At 37.4% G+C, this 21,485-nt stretch overlaps 1 protein-coding gene across 2 annotated transcripts in view; it reads left to right on the top strand.

Moving 5' to 3' along the window:
- Positions 1–21,485, top strand: part of LOC118789027 (inactive dipeptidyl peptidase 10-like) — a 117,248-nt gene that overhangs the window by 50,959 nt on the left and 44,804 nt on the right. For both annotated transcript variants that reach the window (XM_036545306.1, XM_036545307.1), the window contains exons 2-3: positions 16,876–16,990; positions 18,241–18,336. In XM_036545306.1, coding sequence (XP_036401199.1) covers positions 16,876–16,990; positions 18,241–18,336 — 211 coding nt within the window. The remainder of the gene's footprint in view (positions 1–16,875; positions 16,991–18,240; positions 18,337–21,485) is intronic.

Raw genomic sequence — 21,485 nt, 5'->3', positions numbered from 1 at the left:
GAAGAGGGTGGAGTGTTCTTCTTTTAAATGTTTTCACATGATGTTGGTAATTTCAATTGAAACATTCTAATATTCCATGTTACATCTGCTTAGTGCTATAAGTGGGGAAGTATCAAAGTACTGTAAATTTGAATAATTTATTACATTTCCACAATGATTTTTTCATTAAAATCAGTATATTTGCATAGTGGGATTAGGGGTATAAGAGATGGATTATTATTATTGGTGTCATTACATATTTGCACTTTATCTCCTGAGTTTAAACATTAAAACTGCTTTTGTGATTTTCCAACCAATTAATGAATGTAGAAAAATGTTTTCTTCCCATATTAAGTCAAACACTTGTAAAATTTAACAATGTACTCTAGAGTTCCCCCTGGTTTTAATATGCCCAGTATTACACAAGAGTATGTGTGGTTAATTTAGTAAAGTTTAGCATTGCTTTGTATTCTACAGTGCTCAAGCCACAGATGGAACATATAATTGCATAACAGGTATAATATATATATATATATATATATATATATATATATATATATATATATATATATATATATATATACTTTTTTCAATTTTAATACAGTAGACATTGGATAGTCACTGAAACAAGTGAAAAATAGTTATGAATAGTATTAATGCTTGCTTAACTGTTTCACTTAACGTTGAGGGCAAAGTTCATTGGTGGTTAAACTGAATACCCTGGTAAGTGTCTGGAATTACCAAAGGGAGAAGTTGCATGCTGGTAAGCAAGTAGGGAACTTGAGAGAGTGATGCCTTTAACGTTCCCTCTTTGAGAAACCCTAACTGTTACAGTCTGTGGAAGAGTGACGGAGTCACTGACAGCTATTTAACAACCTCACCATTGTCAATCTTTTATGAGTATCCAAATAAGGAAGATGAGAAGCTGTTGGGGTGCCACTCCTTTAGTTGTTACCTTTCCATTAAACTGACCGTGAAGCACAGTTTATGCCTCAAATGTCAAAAAGACAACCAAACAATTGTACCCACACCCCACATGTCTTTCTTGGACTGCCCTGGTTGGGTTGCTTTTGGGAAGCCACTGCATTTCTTTGGTGCAGTTATATTTTTGTGCATAAAATGTAGGCAGAACAGTGAAAAGGACTGTGGCAACTCATCACACATTATACTGTACATCAATTACAATCAATCTACAATTGATAATGCACACAAACACATTGCAGAGAGTATGCCTTTATATTTAATAAAATCAACAATTTTCTTTTCCTTTTTGTTTGGCTGAAGCATGAATTTCCCAAATTTAACTGCCAATCACAGTGAGTTTTGACCGCCTGCAGCTAATTCTGTTAATCGCCACTGGGATTTAGGACTGCAATTCAGGCACCTCTTTGTGAGGTATTGCACTTGTTTGCTGAGCTGGTGTCTTGGTGGTTGTGCTTTGCACTTTTTCTGTTTACACCTGTTGGCCTGTATGTTAACCCTGCTTATTGTCTGGCGATTTAGATTTGTGGACTAAAAGTACTGGAGCTCTGCACTTGGGTCTTCTGACTCTTTTGTTACGTTCTCAAACTACCTGCATATGGATTTACATAGGAGATGGTCTGTCTGAGCATGGAGAAACACATTATTTAATACGCAATTCAAAAAAAAACAAAAACAAAAACAAACCTACCACAAGTTACTATTACCCTTATATGATGGTGCATATCACAGGGTGAGGGACATAGGTGTGAGAGTGAAGATGGTGAAAATAAGAGTACTTTCACATTACAATCACTTTTCTGCTACTGTATTCTAGATCGATTTCCAGAGGTGTCTAATTGTCTGGTTTGGTTTCAGAATGGAAAATACAGCCATGCTGGAATTCAGGGACAGGCTATTGATATGTGCCTCTGTTAGTGTAACAACCAACTTTTCGAAAACCATCCCTTTTTGAAGGGGAAACTTATGTCTAGCCTGTTGGCTTACCTGTGCTTATTTATTCCACTTGCATAAAGCAACAAGCAATGAACAAGCGCTTGTTTACTGATATAAAAAAACCAAGATAGTGTACAGATGTGTGATCCAAGAGAAGTATGTAATACATTCACCATTACAGAATTATCCAGTGTGCCCCAATAGCTACCGAGGTGCTTGAATAGTTACATTGCATCATTGCCATTTTTGCAGATGCTCTGAGTAGTTCAATGGTGTTGATCTCAACTGTTGAGTTATTCAGTGGTGCAGATGGCTGTTGTGTCCCGAATAAAATGAAAAATTGTTGGCTTAAGCTCCGTGATGTTGCACTCACCCGTCTTACAATGAGTGAAGTGGAACTTCAGCCCGGTGCAGGAAATGGTGGAAGATATGGGTTGCTAGGTTTATAGTATACTAACATTTACAGTCATAAGTGGCTTTATCTGAATACTGGATGGAAGCTTTGTTGTTGTTTGTATCAGTCCACTTCAACAAGTTAAATCAGTGCAGTATTATCACTGTAACCACTGTATTCAACCAGACAGAGCACTGTCTGCTGGGGCTGCCAATCAATGCAAATATAGACAATGGAAATGTCCGCACTCTGACGAAGGTCAAATATCTGAAAGGTTAATAATTAATAATTTTCTTTTCTGTGTTTTTTGCAAGATACCATTTTGAAAACATTTCTTTACAAAAGTTTTCACATGCTAAAATGATATCCGTGACTCATCTGTACTGCAGACTGCAGACTAGAAAACAAATAATTGTCATTGACATTCCCATTGCTATGCAGCTATTAGAGAGTTTGTAAAGGGAAACATTTTTGGAGAAATTGACTATTTTCTACAACTACAGATTCATTTTGTTGTGTGGAATTCAGAGTATTTTGAATTCTGTAATCATTGCCAAGAGATTTGAAAGGAGCTTTCTGATCCCTTGTGTGTTTTTATTTCAGAATTTTAAGGGAAGGCGGGTTACATTTGAAGTTCAGTTAACATTGATTATAAAGCTGGTTCTTTCAGTCCCTTTCAAATGTTTAGTCTGGATCTTTACTGTTTCACTTTTTCCTTTTATAGTTTCTGTACTTACAGGGAACAAAATGTCACTTTTGATATCCAGTTAATTTTAATCCGCCAGAAAGTTAAGGGCTTTTTCACATTTTCTTTTAACAATAAAGTTGAATAGCCATACCAAAAAAAAAAAAAAACATGCACTCAAAGAATGGAAAGGCCAACTTTGTAATGAAATGTTTCTCAAATGTTTTAAAATGCTTAGTCAACGAATGGGTGAGGTAGAGTGCTATACATTTAATACATATTAGAGTATTATTCTAATTATGTTAATAAAATTGACAATGATATTCCTCCATACAGTTGCTGGATTCTGTGTTCCAGACTAAAAGAAGATTAAAATCATTGTAGAAAACTGATGACTTTAGTGTAAGAACACATCATGAGCAATCCGAAATCTGTAACACTTGTAAGTTAGGAGTCTTAAATGTAAGTTAAGAGTCACTGGTCTATTATTCTCTCTAAATAGCCTCACTTGCTATTTGTTACTCTCCAAAAGTATAACGTATAATGTAAAGACTGGAGAAAATAGGAGCTACATAACCATACTTGTATTTAGAAAATATATAAAAAGATATTTAAGACATTTAAAATATAAAAAGATATAACATATATTGATTAATAAAATAATGCAACATTTTATATTTAAGTGAATTATTATTAATATTAATAATTATTATTGCAAAATGAGAGGCCTTGTGGTGCAGAGCCAATGGAGACTATACAAATTTAGAGGTGTTTCAGTGTGTGGAGGACAGATGGAAATCAAATTGTAGTCTGACTTCCTGCGGAAGATTAAGGGCTTGTCCAAAATGACATTGGCAAAGTCATATTGACAAAAATGATAGGATGAATAATACAGGCATGAATAGCCACCAGTGGGTCAGTCTGCAAGACCCCCCCTTCCCAGCATGCACCACAAATTGCAGTGAAGCTCTATTACAAACTGAAAACAACCTTAATGCAAACCACTAGCAGACAAAGGAACTGTGTAATACGGGGTGAAATAGTGCCTTGCTGTCGTTAATGATTTGCCAAGCTCCATGGCCTTTCACCAGGGAGCAGGGTAAAGACATCTTTTGTGAGAGCTGACTTGGCAGAAGAAAAGGTGGAAGTGTTGTAGATCAGTTTTTGGGAAAAAAAAGAGAACATCTCTGAAACCCTGTGATATTCCCTTACAATTCTGCCACATTGTTAACAATAAATGAATTCCTCCCAAGTAATACTATACCAAATGGCCACTCAATCTCCAAGTTCGTTAAGAAGCTTTTGTTCCTTTTATAAATAATCTGGTGTCAGGTCTTTGGGGAGATATCAGGCTGTTTTGGCTTTTCTGTGTAACTATTATTTGTCAAATCTTTTGTTTTTCCTGACAAAATGAAGAACCCAGTAAGCAGGCTTTTTTGTCATCATACTGGTGTGTGTGATAATGTTATTACTTTAAAAAAAAATTATATTTTCATCTGGCATTGGGTGTTATGGATTGTAATAAAGGCACTGGACTGTGCAGATTAAATTAGCCAAACGGCTTGTCCATGTAGTTCCCCATCTCTTAAATTTGCCAGTTATTCAATTTCACACTAGGACGTGAACCAAACACACATGTAAGGGATCCAGCACCTCCATTTGCTTGCACAATGGATATATCAGTCAGTATGCACAATGCATTTTAATACCTGGATGTGTGGTGTGAATGCCTGTCTGATTCTCTGTATCCTTAAATCTTGTATACATTTAAAAAATATAAATGGTTTCCAGGTTATGGTTGGGTGAACTTGTTTCAGCTGAACGCAGTACTGTATGTAAGAATGTCTCCCAAGGTCAGATGCCTTTGGGAGATCAATGTTGTTTCTGAAAAGCATCCTGTGCTGTCAAAAACAGAGTGCCTGCTCACCTTGCTCCTCATAAATACGTCCTTGGTTATTGAACAGCTCCGTCTATAGCGAGAACACTTTCGGTATACAAAAAAGGCAAAGTTACTCACATGGGCAAGTCATACATATCATCAAATCATATTCGATATATACTAGTACAAACACATTTGCAAAAATCACTTTTCCACTCTATGTATTGATATAAGGAGCTAACTCACAACTATCAAATTTGTTCACATTTCCTCACACACACACCAAATAATCACTATTTCACATTAATTCTAGCCAGTGTTTCCTCATAATCATGTTTGTTATTTCTGTGGGACATCCCAGAATGGGGCTTAAGTCTGTATAGGTGTGGAGCATGTCTTGCCATCCTGTAACCATTCCAATCATTTTGTAAATCATACTGTGCATAAATATTTAATTTTGCCTTTGTTTCAGTCAGGATCTCTGGGAAACAGATGGGGAAAACACACAGGACTTTGGGTCAACAGACTCAAATATGGATGCATTTTCTAGTTGCCCAGACAGATACTGAATACCATGCAAACAAACAAAGGATAATCAAAGCCAGGATGCTTCAAATACATCTAATGCTTTAATTCCATCACAGGAGTACTGATGCATGTGTCAACATTGGCGCTATACTTTCAGATGGAAGGACTCACATTAATTTGTTGTTTACAGGGACTGTGTTCCAAGATAAGAAGGGAGGGAGTGACTTGTGATTTGGATTACTGCAGTCTCTGTAATGCTCTTCATGCTGTTTCAGCAAAGATGGCTTTTAAAAAAGATTGATCACGTATATCAATAGATACTCACGGAGATGAAGGCTGAGCAATATGTGATAAGATCCTATGTGGTGTGGTGTGGTTTGTGCGGAGGGACACTAATGGGAGGCGAGACCCTCAGATTTATTATACCACAGCATCAAACACAGAGCATCATAGTGATAACAAACAGGGCTTGTAACACAAATGTTGTTGCCTCAGTTCCCTGGTATGCGGCCCTGGATATGGTGCTAAACCTCAATAACCTTTCCTCAGTAAATATCCACTTGTATAAATGGATAATGTAAAAACTGCGAGTCGCTGTGGATGAGAATGACTGCAAACAACTGTAGAAGCTTTCGGCAGGTGTGTAGTGTTCAACAGTCATATGTGAAAGATTTGAGTGGCTGGAATCATGTTGCCATTGGTCAGAATGGCTCATCGTTTCCAAGTCAAAACTTTTCAAGGCTTGAAAATTGGATTAGAACACTATTTGAGCGAGTGTGTCATCATCTTATGACACACCAAAAAGAGCAACCCTGTAGCAGAGGTATGTAAGTAATGGTGATTACTTAAGTGACCAGTTTAGCGCATTACAAACCTTTTCCTTTCTTTTCCGTTCCAGTTAGGCAAGATAGGCTATTATACATTTCATACGGCCTCAGATTCATGACATCGGAGAACTGAGTCTGAATTGAATTTGTTTGAATTTGTATTGCTTAAATTTATAAAACACTATGGCTGCATCAATCTGCTGTATATTGTGTTTTATTTATATAACATAAGCTACAGATCACTGCCTTGCACCCTGGTAGATCATACGGTACATGACTAACTTTTCTGTTTCGTAGCAACCATTTACCACGTCTTTTTGTTCTACTCAGGAGTATGTCTTTTGATGGAATGATGACATCTGTTTTTTTAAACACATCATGCTTAAGAAAACCCTTTAGCTGTGACTATATTCACAAAATATCATGGTCTTTTATGTCTTATTGCTGTACATGTTTCTAGCATGTAGCTACCTAGCTAACATTATCACATCAATTTACAAACGTGAATGAATGTAAAGGTTGAATGTAGTTGCGAAGTTAAATGTAGGTTACATTTTAATCGAATTCCAAACATAAAATCCAATGTAAACTTGTGACATTCAAACATGAAATACAATTTCAAACATTAAATTGCTCTGTTTAAGATGATGAAATTCAGATTTGATCATTTACATATTCAAACCGATTCAATTCAAATTAAATTCTCTGACCACATGGATCTAACTCTATGATCTAATGTTATGTTCATTCCTCAGGACACGGCCTTAGTCAGTTTTATTTAGGTAGAAGATACGTATTCAATGTTCAGAGTATGAGTTTTGTGAACGTTTTTTCGCTCTCACTAAACGTGTACACGTTTTTTTTTTTTTTTTCCTAGGGCACAGATTGTTTAAAACGCTTAATCCAGACGCTTATCAGAAACAACACACTCACTGCCAATGGCAAAGGCGTCTGAGGGCAGGGCCAAGGATAGGATTATCAACATGACAGATAGCAACAAATGCAAGGTCTGTAATATGTAATCCTAGTGATAGGCAGGACTGGGGTAACTCACCATGCTATCTGCTGTCTCCATCACTTTTGCTTCATTCTAACAAAAATGCAAAAATGGCTGGAGTGTTATGAAGATTTTGCTTGGGAATAATAATAATAATAATAATAATAATAATCACTTTCAGGCACTTTCAGCTTTTATCTTTGTAATTTTTGTCAGATATATGATTCAATAATTTTCACATGTTGGCTTTCTTGTGGAATTGTTACCTGAAAATATGTAATATGTTACACATGCAGTTAATTAAAAATGGTTGATAGGCTTTGTTTTATGTGCACCTATGAAACACATTGCATAGCTTAATACAGTATGTACGTTAAGCATCAGTATAGACATTAGGTGGCATCAGAATGATTAGGTAGCATTATATAGCAATTAACGCTGATGGAGAATATTAAGAAGAAATGTTGCTGTATGAAAGTCCTAACCCTCTACACAGAGACTACATATAAGCAAGCCTCCTATTATAAGCCTTACTCAGATGCCATTAGCCATAAATCCATTAAGTTTTGGACAGGGTGTACAGACCAGGGACAGTACTCCTGTTGGCCACTGTCAGTACAATGTGCTTCTGAGAAAATACAGCTGTCAAACCTGCTTTTAAAGTGTTATATTTAATATGACCATTGTCATCTTTATTCTAAAGAGCATTAATGTTGTATTTGTGTTTAATATTTAAGAAAGTCTTGATTTTATGGGCTGAATGGAATTTTTGACAAAAAGAGATTCTATGATTTGCAGATCTCAAGTATCAAGCACAGCAGCTGTTTCTCTGCACAGAAAAAAAAACCTCAAAAGTCCTCAGAAGCAAATTATACTGGAGTAATTTATAACAAGAGTGCTAATTAATTTTGAGCTAAATATATATATATATATATATATATATATATATATATATATATATATATATATATATATATATATATATATATATATATATATATATATAAGTCATCAACAACATTGTACCCACAGACAGAAGCAAAATTCATTGGTAGCCTCCACTCTCTGGTGGATTTTTTATTTTTTTTTTGCCTCCTCTAGGGTCATCTTGGGCATTGTAAGTGGGAAGTACTTGTACTTTTTGTGACAGATGTCTGCTTTTTGACATGTGCTTTTTGTGACAGATGTGCTTTCTTTGAGAATGTACAGATTGGATTTGTATGTGACACCTTCCTCAAAGGAGGCGCTTACTGAAAGAGCGAGAGATACTGGCTTCAACTGGATGTTTAACTCTGAGGTAGATAACAGTAACAAATGCAATGAACTGTTTCATTGGCAATATCTCATATAATATCATATCATGTAAGTGATTCAGAAACGCTTACTAGAAACTTTTAGGGGAAAAAGACATACCTAAATGGATTTGAAATTTTAGTGTGGCTGCCAACACTCTTCAGCATTGGTCTTTTTTTTATTAGCTGTGAACTTCAGGTTAATGCAACTGGTCGATATCCCGTATTTATCTTCGGCGGTGTCGCCTGTACGGTAATAATCTCTGTCGCGAGGACATGTGCAGTTCATCTGGAGATAGAGGGGCGGAATTGGGATCGAGAGCACAGGTGCTGAGAGGTACAATGTCATTTATGTCCGCCGGGCACTGGGGGGGGGGGGTTCTCCAGGGAGTGATTGAGTCAGGAAACGCTCACGAGTGAGTGCTTCAAACTTTCACCCGGGTGACAATCGACAGTTAACTTCCGTAAAAAAAAAAAAAAAAACGTACAAGCTCTTTCAGGAATCCGGGCCCAAGCACCTAGGCCTATTTTTGGCTCTCAACTGGGTCAGGAGCGAATAATTCCTCTTCTCCACAGGCATCAGCCTGCAGGTAATTGAGGACAGGACAGGCTGAGAGCACGGTAGGGGTTGGAGGGGGGAGGGCGGGGGATGTAATTCACCTTATCGGGGAGAACATTCTAGAACAGTGCAGTGTGGAAAGCTCACTATTAAGTCCAAAGATTAGGCTTTTCCTATATGTATTGTACTGCAGCAGAGGTGGTAAAACTACACAAGTAGAATGTTATTTTAGAAAGCGTCTCACAGAGTAGAAATAAAGGTACTTCTCCTTGAGATGACTTTATTGAAAATAAACAGTAGTAATAATAAAATAAAATAAAAACATCTACAGTATTTGACAAAATATTCAAAGAAGACCAGAGCTGCTTAAACTGATTTTCTGAATGTCATACAACTACTACTACCACCATTACTGCTACTACTACTATTACTATACTACTACTAACAATAATAATAATAATAACTACCATTTATAGTCTGAAGGTGTATTGCTTTTTGTCTGTTGTAGAGTGTCTAATGACTATACTCCATGTGGTTCCTCTTCCTGTCTATTTTGCATCTCAGAATATCTGCAAATGGAATTCTAGAGACAGCACTATTCTAACACTATAATTGCTTGGCAGGCTGGCAAATACCCAGACATTGCACACACTGCTTGCTGGTTACTTGTCTGTGACAGCCTTGTTAGCGAGTCTTCTCAGATACACAAAAAGAAAGAAACACAAAGTACAAGTTTAGCTATCTGCTAGTGAGTGCTTAAAAAAAACAAAAAAAACATAGCCAAGAGACATAAAACCTTGCAGTCAGTCTTTGAAAGAATCTGGTGAAAAGTTGGGAAGCAATTGGGGATGTCATTTATCCTACCAGAAGTAATATCCCTCCACTCTCCCTGCAGTCAGTCATTTAACTTTATAAAGCATATTTCATTGTGAAAAATATAACTTAAGTACATAACAAATCATTTAGGTTTCATTGCGAACCACTTCTCTCAGCATTCTGTACCTCTGCTCAATGATTGAAATGTAGCCAGTTAATGACAACCTTTTGCAATCAAGGTATGCATGCAGTAAAGGAACATCTGTTTTATTTTTTTTTTGGAAGCATTCTTGTGTGCTGTCCGTAATTGTCGAGGAACTGCTTTTAGGTTTGATCTTGCTTGGTGCATTACTGGTTTGATGTACACCGGAACTTTCCTGACCAAGCCAGGTGCAAGCTGTAGGTTACAGTCACACGCAATATGCCAAACTCAGACTATACTGTAAATACCAAAGGGCAGCTTTTGTCAAGGGAGGTGCAGTGTTCTCTTCAGTCCATGGGCATTTTATTAAACTGTTGTAATATATACTATATATAGGTACAAACAAAGGACCATATCATCATCGCAGGTATCATTTTTGCTAGTATCCCTTAGTGTTGTAATTAAAGTTCTATATTGATGTGCTTGAAATTGTACCGATAGCTAAATATAATGTAGTAGCCACCCTACCGCCTCCGAAGAGATTTTTTTGTTCTTTAGCTACATGTTTCGCCCCAGTCTGGCTGAGGTAGTTATCTGTCATGATTTTTTTTTTTCCCCAAAATTTTATGTTACATGGCTTTTCAAAGTTGTTTTTTTTTTCTGATTGACAGAGATAATATACTGGACAAGGTAACAAATTGGACAGTGTGGAAGATGTGCTGGATTTTCTCTGTTATCTGTTAAATTGCTGCTCTAAATGAATCTTTATCATTTAGTGAACTGAAGGTGCAGTTCTGAGTATACCCAGCCTAATTTAAACAATGGTTTCCATAGCTACAAATAAAACTTTAAGGAAAAAGGCGAAATACTTGCAATACAATAAGCAAGAATCTAACTTCTTTACACATACATATTTCTTCAGTAACAATATTATGTGTTGAAGCCTCCACTGTATATTCAATAAATCTTAATATTTGTCATAACTGTCCCATCAGCTATTCCAGTATTACTAATAGGCTGCGTATTTTGAATTTGTGTCTGCATTTAAAGGACCTCTGAGATGGTTGATTTGGGGGAAGAGTTTAATACTTTTGAATCCTACATTACCAATAGTTCATACTTCAGATAAAAAAGGCCACACCCCTGTCTCACCCACTCAGTACAAATACTGAGGAAAATAAGGTGAAATAGTAACTTTGACAGAGAGAACTCAGAGAGACAGCACTGCAGAGTAACCTGTGTGGTTCCTTCCTAAACTATGCATGTTCACGGTGCTTTACGTAATATGAAGTGATTGCTTTAATTATATGTCTTTATCCTATGCAATATGCACATTAATATTGTATGAATTCTGTATGCTGTTTGTACACCTTCATTTTATTGCATTTATGGAAGTGAGCTGTGGTTTTTGACAATAGAGTACCTCATCCCCTTATCTCCGTTCAAGAGTGCCATCGGTAAAATGTGTAAACTGTAAATCGTTCTGCTCTGCAAAATTACCCAAGAACATATTTTCCTTTACAAGTGGAAGGGGGGAAAAATATGGTGAAAAATGATTTTGGGTTTTTTTTAGCCTGTATTTTAAATACCAACAGCAGATGGAAAAAAAAAATGTAATTTTGTTTTTGAACGAGTGTCAGGATTTGGGTGAACAGACCGTTGACAGATATGTCCAACAGGGAAGGGATGCATCACATTCTACTCCTCAGACCCCTGCGTCTGGGGTGATCAGCTGAGTCCACAAAGCCACTGTTTTCACAGGGCCCTGCAGTTTTTGGCCTCCTTTCGCGGGCGCAGTAGCTGTAAACCCGCGAGGGTGGAGTGGCTGTCCACAGCAGGGCTCTGATGTATAGCTAACTGGCTGCCAGCAGAGCTAATAATAAAGCCTACAGCAGGAGGGTCCAGCTGCCATGAATTATTCAGCGCTGGATCCTCGCTGGGGAATCGCTATCGTACAGAGCCATCCGTTTTAAGTGTCCCAACGAAACTCAGCGTATACATTTTGACAGTTTCGACTGAGGACAATGGGGAAGACAGAGGACAGTGGTATAAGGTTATTTATCCTTACTAGAAAACATTTTGTCATAGTTGTCATATGCATCAGTTATTGGCAGTTATTTTTTTTACATGCTTTTATATTGTTATATATTGACTATATGTATGTCTTTACAAGCATGTACATGTATGGCTGTGGTGAAAAATGACACATTATGCACTACACTATAACGTCAAAAAAACATTGAAAATGGTGGTCATAGGAATAGGATAGTCAAGCCTTGGTCCTCTCTTATTTGGTCTGTTTGTGCTGTGTTCAGGAGTGAATAGAACTAAGCAGCTGGAAAGGTTATACTGCTGAGATCAGAGGTCATGAATAATCAAGCAATCTTAGGCTTATGATGCAGGTACCTTTAGGTATTATGAATGGGCCTGGTGGACAGCAAGACTTGAATCTGGAGTCAGTTAACATTTGCATTTGGCCATGAGTTTGAATCACTTTGACACACAATTCAAACTTTTTTTTTCCTATTTTTGTCTAAATAGCTAAGGACGCAACTGCTTTGCTCAGCCTGAAAACTGACCCTGTACTGTCAGTGCTTCCGTCACAAGTTCCCATCCTTCTCTTGTCTGCAACAGAACCACCCTACAAAAAGTTTTGTGACGGATGGGATATATTCTTTGATGTCCCACTATAATGTACAGTATATGGGTATATGGGTCAATGCCGTAAAATTCTCCCTGAAAGTTGTACTTATGAGGCTCGTAAGGACAGGTCATGGGTCTGTGAACCACAGACATCTCCATGTGACGCTATTTAGCCGTTCGTCTTCATCCTCCTCCGTTGATGAGGACATTAACATGCATTCTTACATTCCGGGCTGACATCACAATGGAAGCAACAAGGTGACTCCATGTGACTGTAGCAGCATCACCATTTGTATTAAACACAAACGCGGTGAATACTGCAGCCAAACATGAAAATCGGGTTTGCGCTGCTCTGTGGATCTGACATTAATGAAGAGGGCTGTGATATTCTGTTGGCAAACGAATTGGGAGAGATCCAGAGTTATTCATTACGCTTGTTTACTAGCCATCTGATACGTGATGGGGAATGCACTGACAGACCTTTGGGGGAATCATTTCTCTTTTATAGATCTTAGAACAACTTGAAGAGCTATCATAATTATTTATTTTATTTTTTGAAGGTATGAGTGAATACTGACGACCTGCAAACAAAATCATTATGCAAACTAAGCTGTAGATTCATTTAGTGTATAAATGTAAATTGTCAGTTATTTGACAATTCAAACTTATCCATACAATATTTTAGATTTCGGATTCTTCTCAAAGCACATGATTCTGAACACGCTCCATCTGTCCCTTAGTAAGATTATACCCTCTAATGCCTCTCAGGGTGTTGAACATTTGCAGTGAAGCAAAGTACTGTGTTTTCAGAAGTTGGTAAGGGAGCTCCAATGATCGCTGATGAGCACTTCTTCATAGGTCACAGAGCTCAATGCTGATGAACAGTGCGTCTCACTCTGTTGCTGTGTTCTCCTCACTCTTTTTAAGTGGTTCTCCTGTTTAAGTGGTTCTCACTATCTCTCGTTTAGGAGATATTTTTATCACTTAGGAGTGTTGAACTGATTCTCCTTGCTGACAGACGGTTTGCACCGCACAGATGTTCTTGGTCACATGCTTCTGTTTATAGTCGCACTCATAATGCACTCACAAATAATACAAAATGAAAATAAATAAATAAACCAAAGTGCTAAGTGTCCCTAATCATTTCAGTGTTGAGTAGCATTTGTAGTAGTTATTGGGTTAAGCAAGGGATGCTTGATATAATACAATCATGGGGGTGTTATGGGATTATGGTGTTAATGTAATGGGATTTCTAGAGCAATGACAGTGAAATGTGCAGAGAGCCATGGAACAGTTTTAGCCATGGTACGTTTCACCACGCGCCCTGTCAATATTTTAATTAGTTTTAGATATTAAAGGCAATGCTGGTGTGCAGTTTAATTGGCCTGCCGATTGGCACTCCTTCATCACGCCATCTTCTTGTCTAAACACTTTTTTCCGCCTGAGTGCCAGTGTTTTGTTTGCTTCTCCATCTTGAAAAACGTATATTTACAAAGAACTACTAACCACTGACTTCAGTTTTTGGTATTTATTTTTTCTTCCATTTTCCGTCTTTATTTTACAGTTGTTAAAAATTAATATGCAAATAATAAAATAACAATGAATCAATTAATGAATAATTAATGCTCAGGGGTGTTTGCTTGGCTCATGCCATAATGACAAATCCAGGTGTCAGGTTTTATTAAACAGAAGTTTGAAACAGACTGTCCAGCATGCCATCTATTAAAATCACAAAACACCAAATGTAAATGGGCATGAGAATGGGAATGTTGTTGAATTATTTTCATTCAAAGATAGACAGCAGTGACTACACTATGAATAAATCTTTGTCCATATGGACGAAGACTCTTCTTCAAAATCAGATGCAGTGCAGTGCAGTTACATTGCCTGGGGTTTGGTATGCAGACCTTTAAATGTGCAAATCCAGTCACAGGAGAAATCATTCTGTATGTGCACTCTGTTCCTGCTTCTTATAGTTTAAAAAAATGGAGACATGTTCATTTATGGCTCTTACGAAGTCATTGAAACAGAGTGTGTGTATTTTTAGAGCTTCTTCTACTTGGATAAAATATGGCTTGACCTGATGTGATAAGACTTTTAATATTCCACTTTCTTATTTTGTATTTTGGAATTCTCTGATGACCAGCAGAGAAACCACAGGGCTATATTACATCTGCATTAAACATGAGGTATAAGGCCTATTTCCCTGAAGCTAGATATTAGATATGTGCGAGATGAAATTCTTGTAGGTTTTGCATTGCAGTCGGTGTGTTCAGCTCTCGGATTTGGCTTCCAAAATCAACACAGCCACAGATAAGCGTCATTGTTCTTTGATTAAAGAAAATAATGCAGTACGTTTAAGGCTCTGAGCTGATTTTTAATGTGTTGTTTTGGTTTTGTTGTTATGTAAATATGCATACAGATTAAAATACTAAAAGCAATGCCTTATATTTTATACCCGTTCTTCGGCAACTGCTGTCAGTCATACAGTCAGACTGTTGGGGACATTTGTTCTAACCGCAAGTGTGCTTTGTCGTTAACTGATCAATTTTAGTAACTAAAGTATTATTATTTTTTCAGTTGTTACACAATTTGAAGACAAAGTACCATAGAGGTATGGGTCTTTTTGATACAACCAAGGAGAAACATCTGGCAAGGATGTGTGTTTTCCAACCTGACAAATCACACAGTTAACACTGAACAGAAAACAGCTCTACAATAATGAATTTGCTGCAAATATACAGCTTAAGATTTTTTTGTTGGTAATTATTTGGTAGATTGTAGTTATTTTCTACAGTAATTTGTTATTTAATAACATGAAATGAATAATGCTAACAATTTAAACATATGTGTTGTAGTTGGGAAAGTTACATGAATGACACTAGATCAATGGTGCATGTGTTGGCAAGTTGAAATGACCTCATGTAGATCAAAACTGACAGCTGGCTGGAAAATGCTGGCAGCTGAACTCACAGTTTCCTGAAGTAAACTTGTGGTACACTGTACAGTAGAAGGCAGAAGGGTATAGACGGACAATGAAAACATTGGGGTTTGAACATTGATTTAGAGGTTAAGTGCTATCCGCTTTGGGATCTTTTTGAACAGAGCAATAAATGGTTACTTCAACTGTGTGCTCTTGTGCCGTTTTATGCCTCACACTCGCTGATCTTAACCAAGATAAAGCATTTTACCAAAGTGTGCTACCTCCATTTAAACCACATGGAAACAGTAAGCCTTTGGATGAACTGAGTAAGCAGAATGTTGATTTGTTGCGGCAGATTTTGTTTTAAAGATTACACCTGAGGTCGTTGGTCCCCTCAAAACATACTGTACAGTACAATGCACCAGAAATGTATTCACTCAAGCTATGGTATGAAGACTGCCCCTGGAAATGCACACTTTAACTGAAAATATACCTACATCTCCCAAAGCCACAGGCTCCCAGATGCAAATAACAGAAACCCGAGGGCCATTTGCAGTCCTACCCGGAAACTGTTGTCTCCTTCATCATTTGACAGTGCCTTGAAAGAGATCAATATAGTGCATTTGCACTTGCCGCTTCACCAGACTGGGTTGACAAGCCAGCTCCTAAGGCCCCCTGTCAGTTGATCAGAGAGCTCGGAGTAACCATCTCGCAGGCCTCCGCTTGCTTGTCAGTCATACTGAGCAGTTTTGGCTGCGGTGCCTTTAGAGAAACTGACACTTGTTACATGTCTTGCCTTTGGGACATACACAAGAAAGAAAATGCTGAGTCCCACGCAAGTCTGATGCTGGAGAACAATGTGAGGAAAAAGTGTTACTTGAAACATTTTGTTTTCCTGTAAATTGCTGTCACTTACCAGTTTTCAGAAGTGTGCACAGAGGGAGAGTGATTTTTTTTTTTCTTATTCTGTTTTTTATCTTGTTTTTTAATCCTCTGCTGGGGAGTCATTTATTGTAGTTTTGTCTGTCCTTTCTTGTTACTGTTGTTCTAATTGCCGCTGTAACAAGAGCGAGCCTTGTAAGTTTCTCTGGACATGACTATCTGTCAAATCAATTAAAATTACACACCAACACACCTTCCACATGTTAAGCATTTCATTTCCTCCTGATCATTCCAATGCCAGTTTAGAGAAAAATACACGTTCACAGCGACAACAGAAAATGGTGACCTTTGGATGGGCAGTGCTGAGTGGAAATTTCGGATGCTGACTGGGGTCTGTCTCCGTCGCTTGCAGGACCTGGGAGGCATGAGCCCCCAACAGCGGAACTGGAAAGGAATTGCTATCGCTCTGCTTGTCATCCTGGTGGTCTGCTCCCTCATCACCCTGTCTGTTATCCTCCTCACTCCAGGTAAAAGCACAGAAGCATTAAATATAGCATTGTAGAGCATGGGTTTGGTCAAGTATTGGATAACACTATTATTATTATTATTGTTGTTTTGTTGTTGTTGTTGTTGTTGTTGTTGTTTTGTTATTATTATTATTATTATTATTTGGTTAACATTTATTAATGTGGAATTGAAGAATACTAGGCTGTATTAGGGTGGTATTGCAAACTTAAGTGGAGCACTACTAATTTGCCATGTAGTGCAAATTTACACTGGAGATTAAACTAAAATGAATAAATAATAGTGAATGATTTTTTTTGTTGTTGTTTAAAGTGAAATACCATAAAAATAGGTAATCTAACAATCAAGCAACATTCAGATGACTGACTGCACCACTTTAAAGGGTGCAAGTTAAATTATGAAGGGAAATTTGACATATGATACACGCCTGCTTTTGTGGGTTATATAAAGAAATGCATAAGGCCTTTCTGTTTACATACAGCGGTTCGACAACATTTTTAGCCTTTCACAATCATAAGATCTTTTAAGTACAAAGACTGCATAGAGCACACATTTCATCTTTAATCATAACAATGCATCATGCTCTAAGTCAGTTCGTAGAAGTGACAATACTGTGCTCAATAAAATCGTTTGATGCACAATCCCTTTTTTCCCATTTGGTCTTGTCTGACAGGTGGTTTGTCATCAAATGCACCCTACCCTTACTTGTCAGTGAACAGATATGCTGGCTCGTGCAGTATATGCTTTTACAATAAAAATGTAACTTTTATCCTCACTGATGTTTGGGATTTCTTTTTATCTTCTAAAGTGGAGTAGTATGTCTCAGCAATATGATATCTTAAATTATGTAACTGTACAATGTCCTGCCAGGACACATCTCTGTCTCAAGTCAAGCATAAATTGCTTAAACCTTGTCTCATCTATTACCATCAGTCAAGTTGTTCTTTTGGTTGAGAAAGTATAATTTATTTTCCTTTAATTTATGTCTGCTACGACTTGAATTGTTTACATGAAAGATCATCTACGATATGCTTTGTGACATTTTCTGTGTTAGGAATTCTGTATCAAATAGAATGTGATTGATGTTGGTTATTTGATGCTTTTGAAGATGTTGCTGATTGAAATATAACTTCACAGTGCACGTCCTTCAGGTTTGATGCCAAGAGTTACACAGTGCACATGCATGTGAGTCACAATCTGCTTCATGTAAAGTTTAAGCAGTGATCACTTATTAATACTGTTTGTTTTGCAGCGGACATTGCTGGCGGCAGTGACACCAAGTTCACTGTGGAGGATCTGTTTAAGCCTGACTTCACTGTGCATGATCCTGAGGCCAGATGGATCAATGGTAAGAGCCTGGTTCCACAAATTCACCACGTGTGTCCATTGGTTCATCTCAAACCGACCATTTCTTGTAAACATTGATGAAGGCCAAGGGTGACATGCTATTACTCCCTTACCCCCTTTCTGTAATAGGACAACAAATGAAAACGGTAGCTTTTTTACACTTAGTACAGTCAGTTAGTTCTTGTGAATAGTATTTTCACAAAGGAGCATGTCTTCATTATGCAGTCCTGCGTAAAATAATTAGGTGGTGTTAATTTAATCAGGGATCATCTCAGATTATTTCTCTTACAGTGAACACAGACTGTAGGGGCAAACTTTTTGATGGATATAGTTGGTTGAACTTTTATTACTGTTTAAGGCGTTGAAGGGATGTAATAATTATATTAGGATAATATTCTCAACTGGGTGCCTGGTTGCCCTCTGCCTTGCTTTCCTAATGTGATTTGTGGTGTTGTTGCAGTTCCAGCATAACTACATTTGTGTCTGGTAGAGTTTGGTTTATTGTCTGAGGGCCCAGGGAAATGCAAGGTCTTTTGGTCCATCAATATTTCAGTGTTCTGTGACATTTTCCACAATCCACTGTAAAGAATTTTATCAACTTCAAAACACACCTCAGTTTAGATATAAAAAGCAATTATTAAGTGGTGTCTGTCAAAAACCTAGACTGTGTCTCTGCTGCTGGGCTCAGACCTCTGAAAATGACTCTTAGACCTTGAGAGGCAAAATGAAGGAAGATGACCTTTTGAGAAAACTGAGATAGGAGTGGAGAGGGAAGATGAATGATAGATTTGTCTATGGTCTTCTTAGATCCACATAGAGATAGACAGATACATAGATCGATAGAGAGAGAACAAGAATGAAGTGAGTAATGCTACTTAACCTCTACATTCATGTCATAATTTCAATCATATGATATACAACCATCAAATCAAATTTTTGCTATTTCAGAAACCACTGAGTTTGATAATTAAGGCTGTCAGTCAAGTAAAATTAACTTGATTATTTTTTTTTCCCCCAGAAGATGATTAATTGGTTGATTAAACAGATATATTTTTAATTGCCACGTGTTCCTGTCAGTGTTCTGAACACCCGTTTTTGGAGTGCATTAAAAATGAAGAATCTATGAGTCTTTCTGCAACAATGCCTTGAACAATAGTTGAAGACTTGATGCAATCTACGTCGTGACTGAGACTCGCGAGTGCAGGCATGTGAAAATTCCTTGGTTACATGCCACAGCAATGCTACTGCCTGTTGTGGAGAAAAAGCACTCTGTGTTTTGATAATACAATAGACAAAGTAAAGGGAAGAAAGCCTTTTAACTGCAGAATGTAGAACTGCAGAACATTCTTTTAAGCAGGTTTCAAATAAATGTATGTCACAGGAGTTGAGGCATTAAACCCGGTCACTTGCACCAAAAAACTAGCTATAAACTAAAGCTTTAACTAATAAACAACGTTAATGTAATTTCACTAATATCTGTAAGGGGAATAATTATTTTAGGATAGATTTTATTAATTCAGCACTTGAAATTATAGACATCTGTGTCGTCCTAGTGTGTGTGTGTGTGTGTGTGTGTGTGTAATATGAGTATGCATGCGTGTTCGTGTCCATGTGTGAGTGCATACTCATGCTTGTGTGTGTGTGTGTGTGTGTGTGTGTATGCACATGCACATATGTGTGTATGAGCATATATGTGTGTATCCATGTGTGTTAGTGCATACATGTGTGTGTGTGTGTGTGTGTTTGTGTATGTGTGAGTATGTGTGTGTGTATGAGTATGTGTGTCCATGTGTGACTGCACACGCGAGCCTGTGTGCGAGTGTGTGAGTGTGTGTAGCTGAGTGCAGCCCATATGATACAGATTCAGAATTGAGGAGAATGCTGCTGTGGGTACTGTGAGCTGCCTCTGGCCTCAGGAGCAGCTGCTGTGGAGGTGATCATTAGCCAAGAGATGGACTGGGGCCTTACACTCATTACAGACATCATCACAGCTCACTGTGAGGCTGGAGAGATTAACGAGACAAAGCAAAGCATATAACTCCCACACATATCTCCTTCGGTCATGGGCTGAAACATGCAGTACAGCATGAGTTGGCAAACTTGGTTCTCAAGGGGAGAATGTACTAGTCAATGAAAAGTATAGTAGTCAATGAAAAATATAAAGGTACTTGCATTTTAAGCATAGACTTTTTATGAATCAGTGCATGAACACTTGCAAAAATGTTTTGCAATGCAAAGATGATAAGGTGAAAGAGTGCAGGAGGAAATTACATGAAAGGATTTTTTGTTTTGTGTTTACTGATTTTTTAGTGTATTACCTGAGGTAAAAGTGACCAAATATATATTACCTAGAATATTATTTGTTTTCATGTCAGTAAATGTAAAGGCACACCTGTTTTTGTAAGTTTATGCATGTAAGTAACTTAAGACATATATTCATTAAGGAGAGCTTTCACCTGTCTCCCACAAACTGAAATGTTTGTTAATGGTGTGGGCGAATTGCAGTCTATATCGTCTGAAATGCATGTTTAAAATGTTTAATTGAGGATCTTCGTTTTCCACCTTTCACGATTAACAATAGCCGTAGTCCTCATCAATCAGATTTATTTAAAATCTGTGACTTGTAAATTTCGTTTTCTAAGTGTGTGGGTGTGTTTAATTATGTTAGACCAGCCACTGACTAATGAGCTGCATCTGCCTTAATCTGCAGTATTTAAGCAGATGGGTAGCTGGAGAGTGAGATCTTGGAACTGGGCTTAATGTTTGTGGCACACTGAGGTTTATGTCGTGGCTGTGCTTCTACAAAAGGCTGGCTCCTTTGTTTTATGCTGATTTTTGAAGCAAGTTAATTTTGATAATTTTATTCCTTCTTCAATTTGTATGTGTGCTGCAAGAGCCAGAGTTGTCTTAGATTTGCAGAGATATCATTTCTTTTTGTGCTGTATTTTATGGATGAGAATGCAATGAACAGAGAATACAATGCAATACATACAATGTAACAGTAAATGATTAGTCAGTCAATATTGTTTATCAGTAAAAATACCTGGTCAAATGACATCTTCATAGTCTTCACAAAGTATGAACCTTTGAGTATCATTAAAGATTGATGCAGTATTTTTGTGAAAAGCAATTTGGGTGCCTTTCTTCCTG

The sequence above is a fragment of the Megalops cyprinoides genome, chromosome 14 (assembly GCF_013368585.1).
Source record: "Megalops cyprinoides isolate fMegCyp1 chromosome 14, fMegCyp1.pri, whole genome shotgun sequence".
NCBI classification, from domain to species: domain Eukaryota; kingdom Metazoa; phylum Chordata; class Actinopteri; order Elopiformes; family Megalopidae; genus Megalops; species Megalops cyprinoides.
Note: the sequence above shows the minus strand (reverse complement) of the source record. Positions and strands in the feature narration are given on the sequence as shown.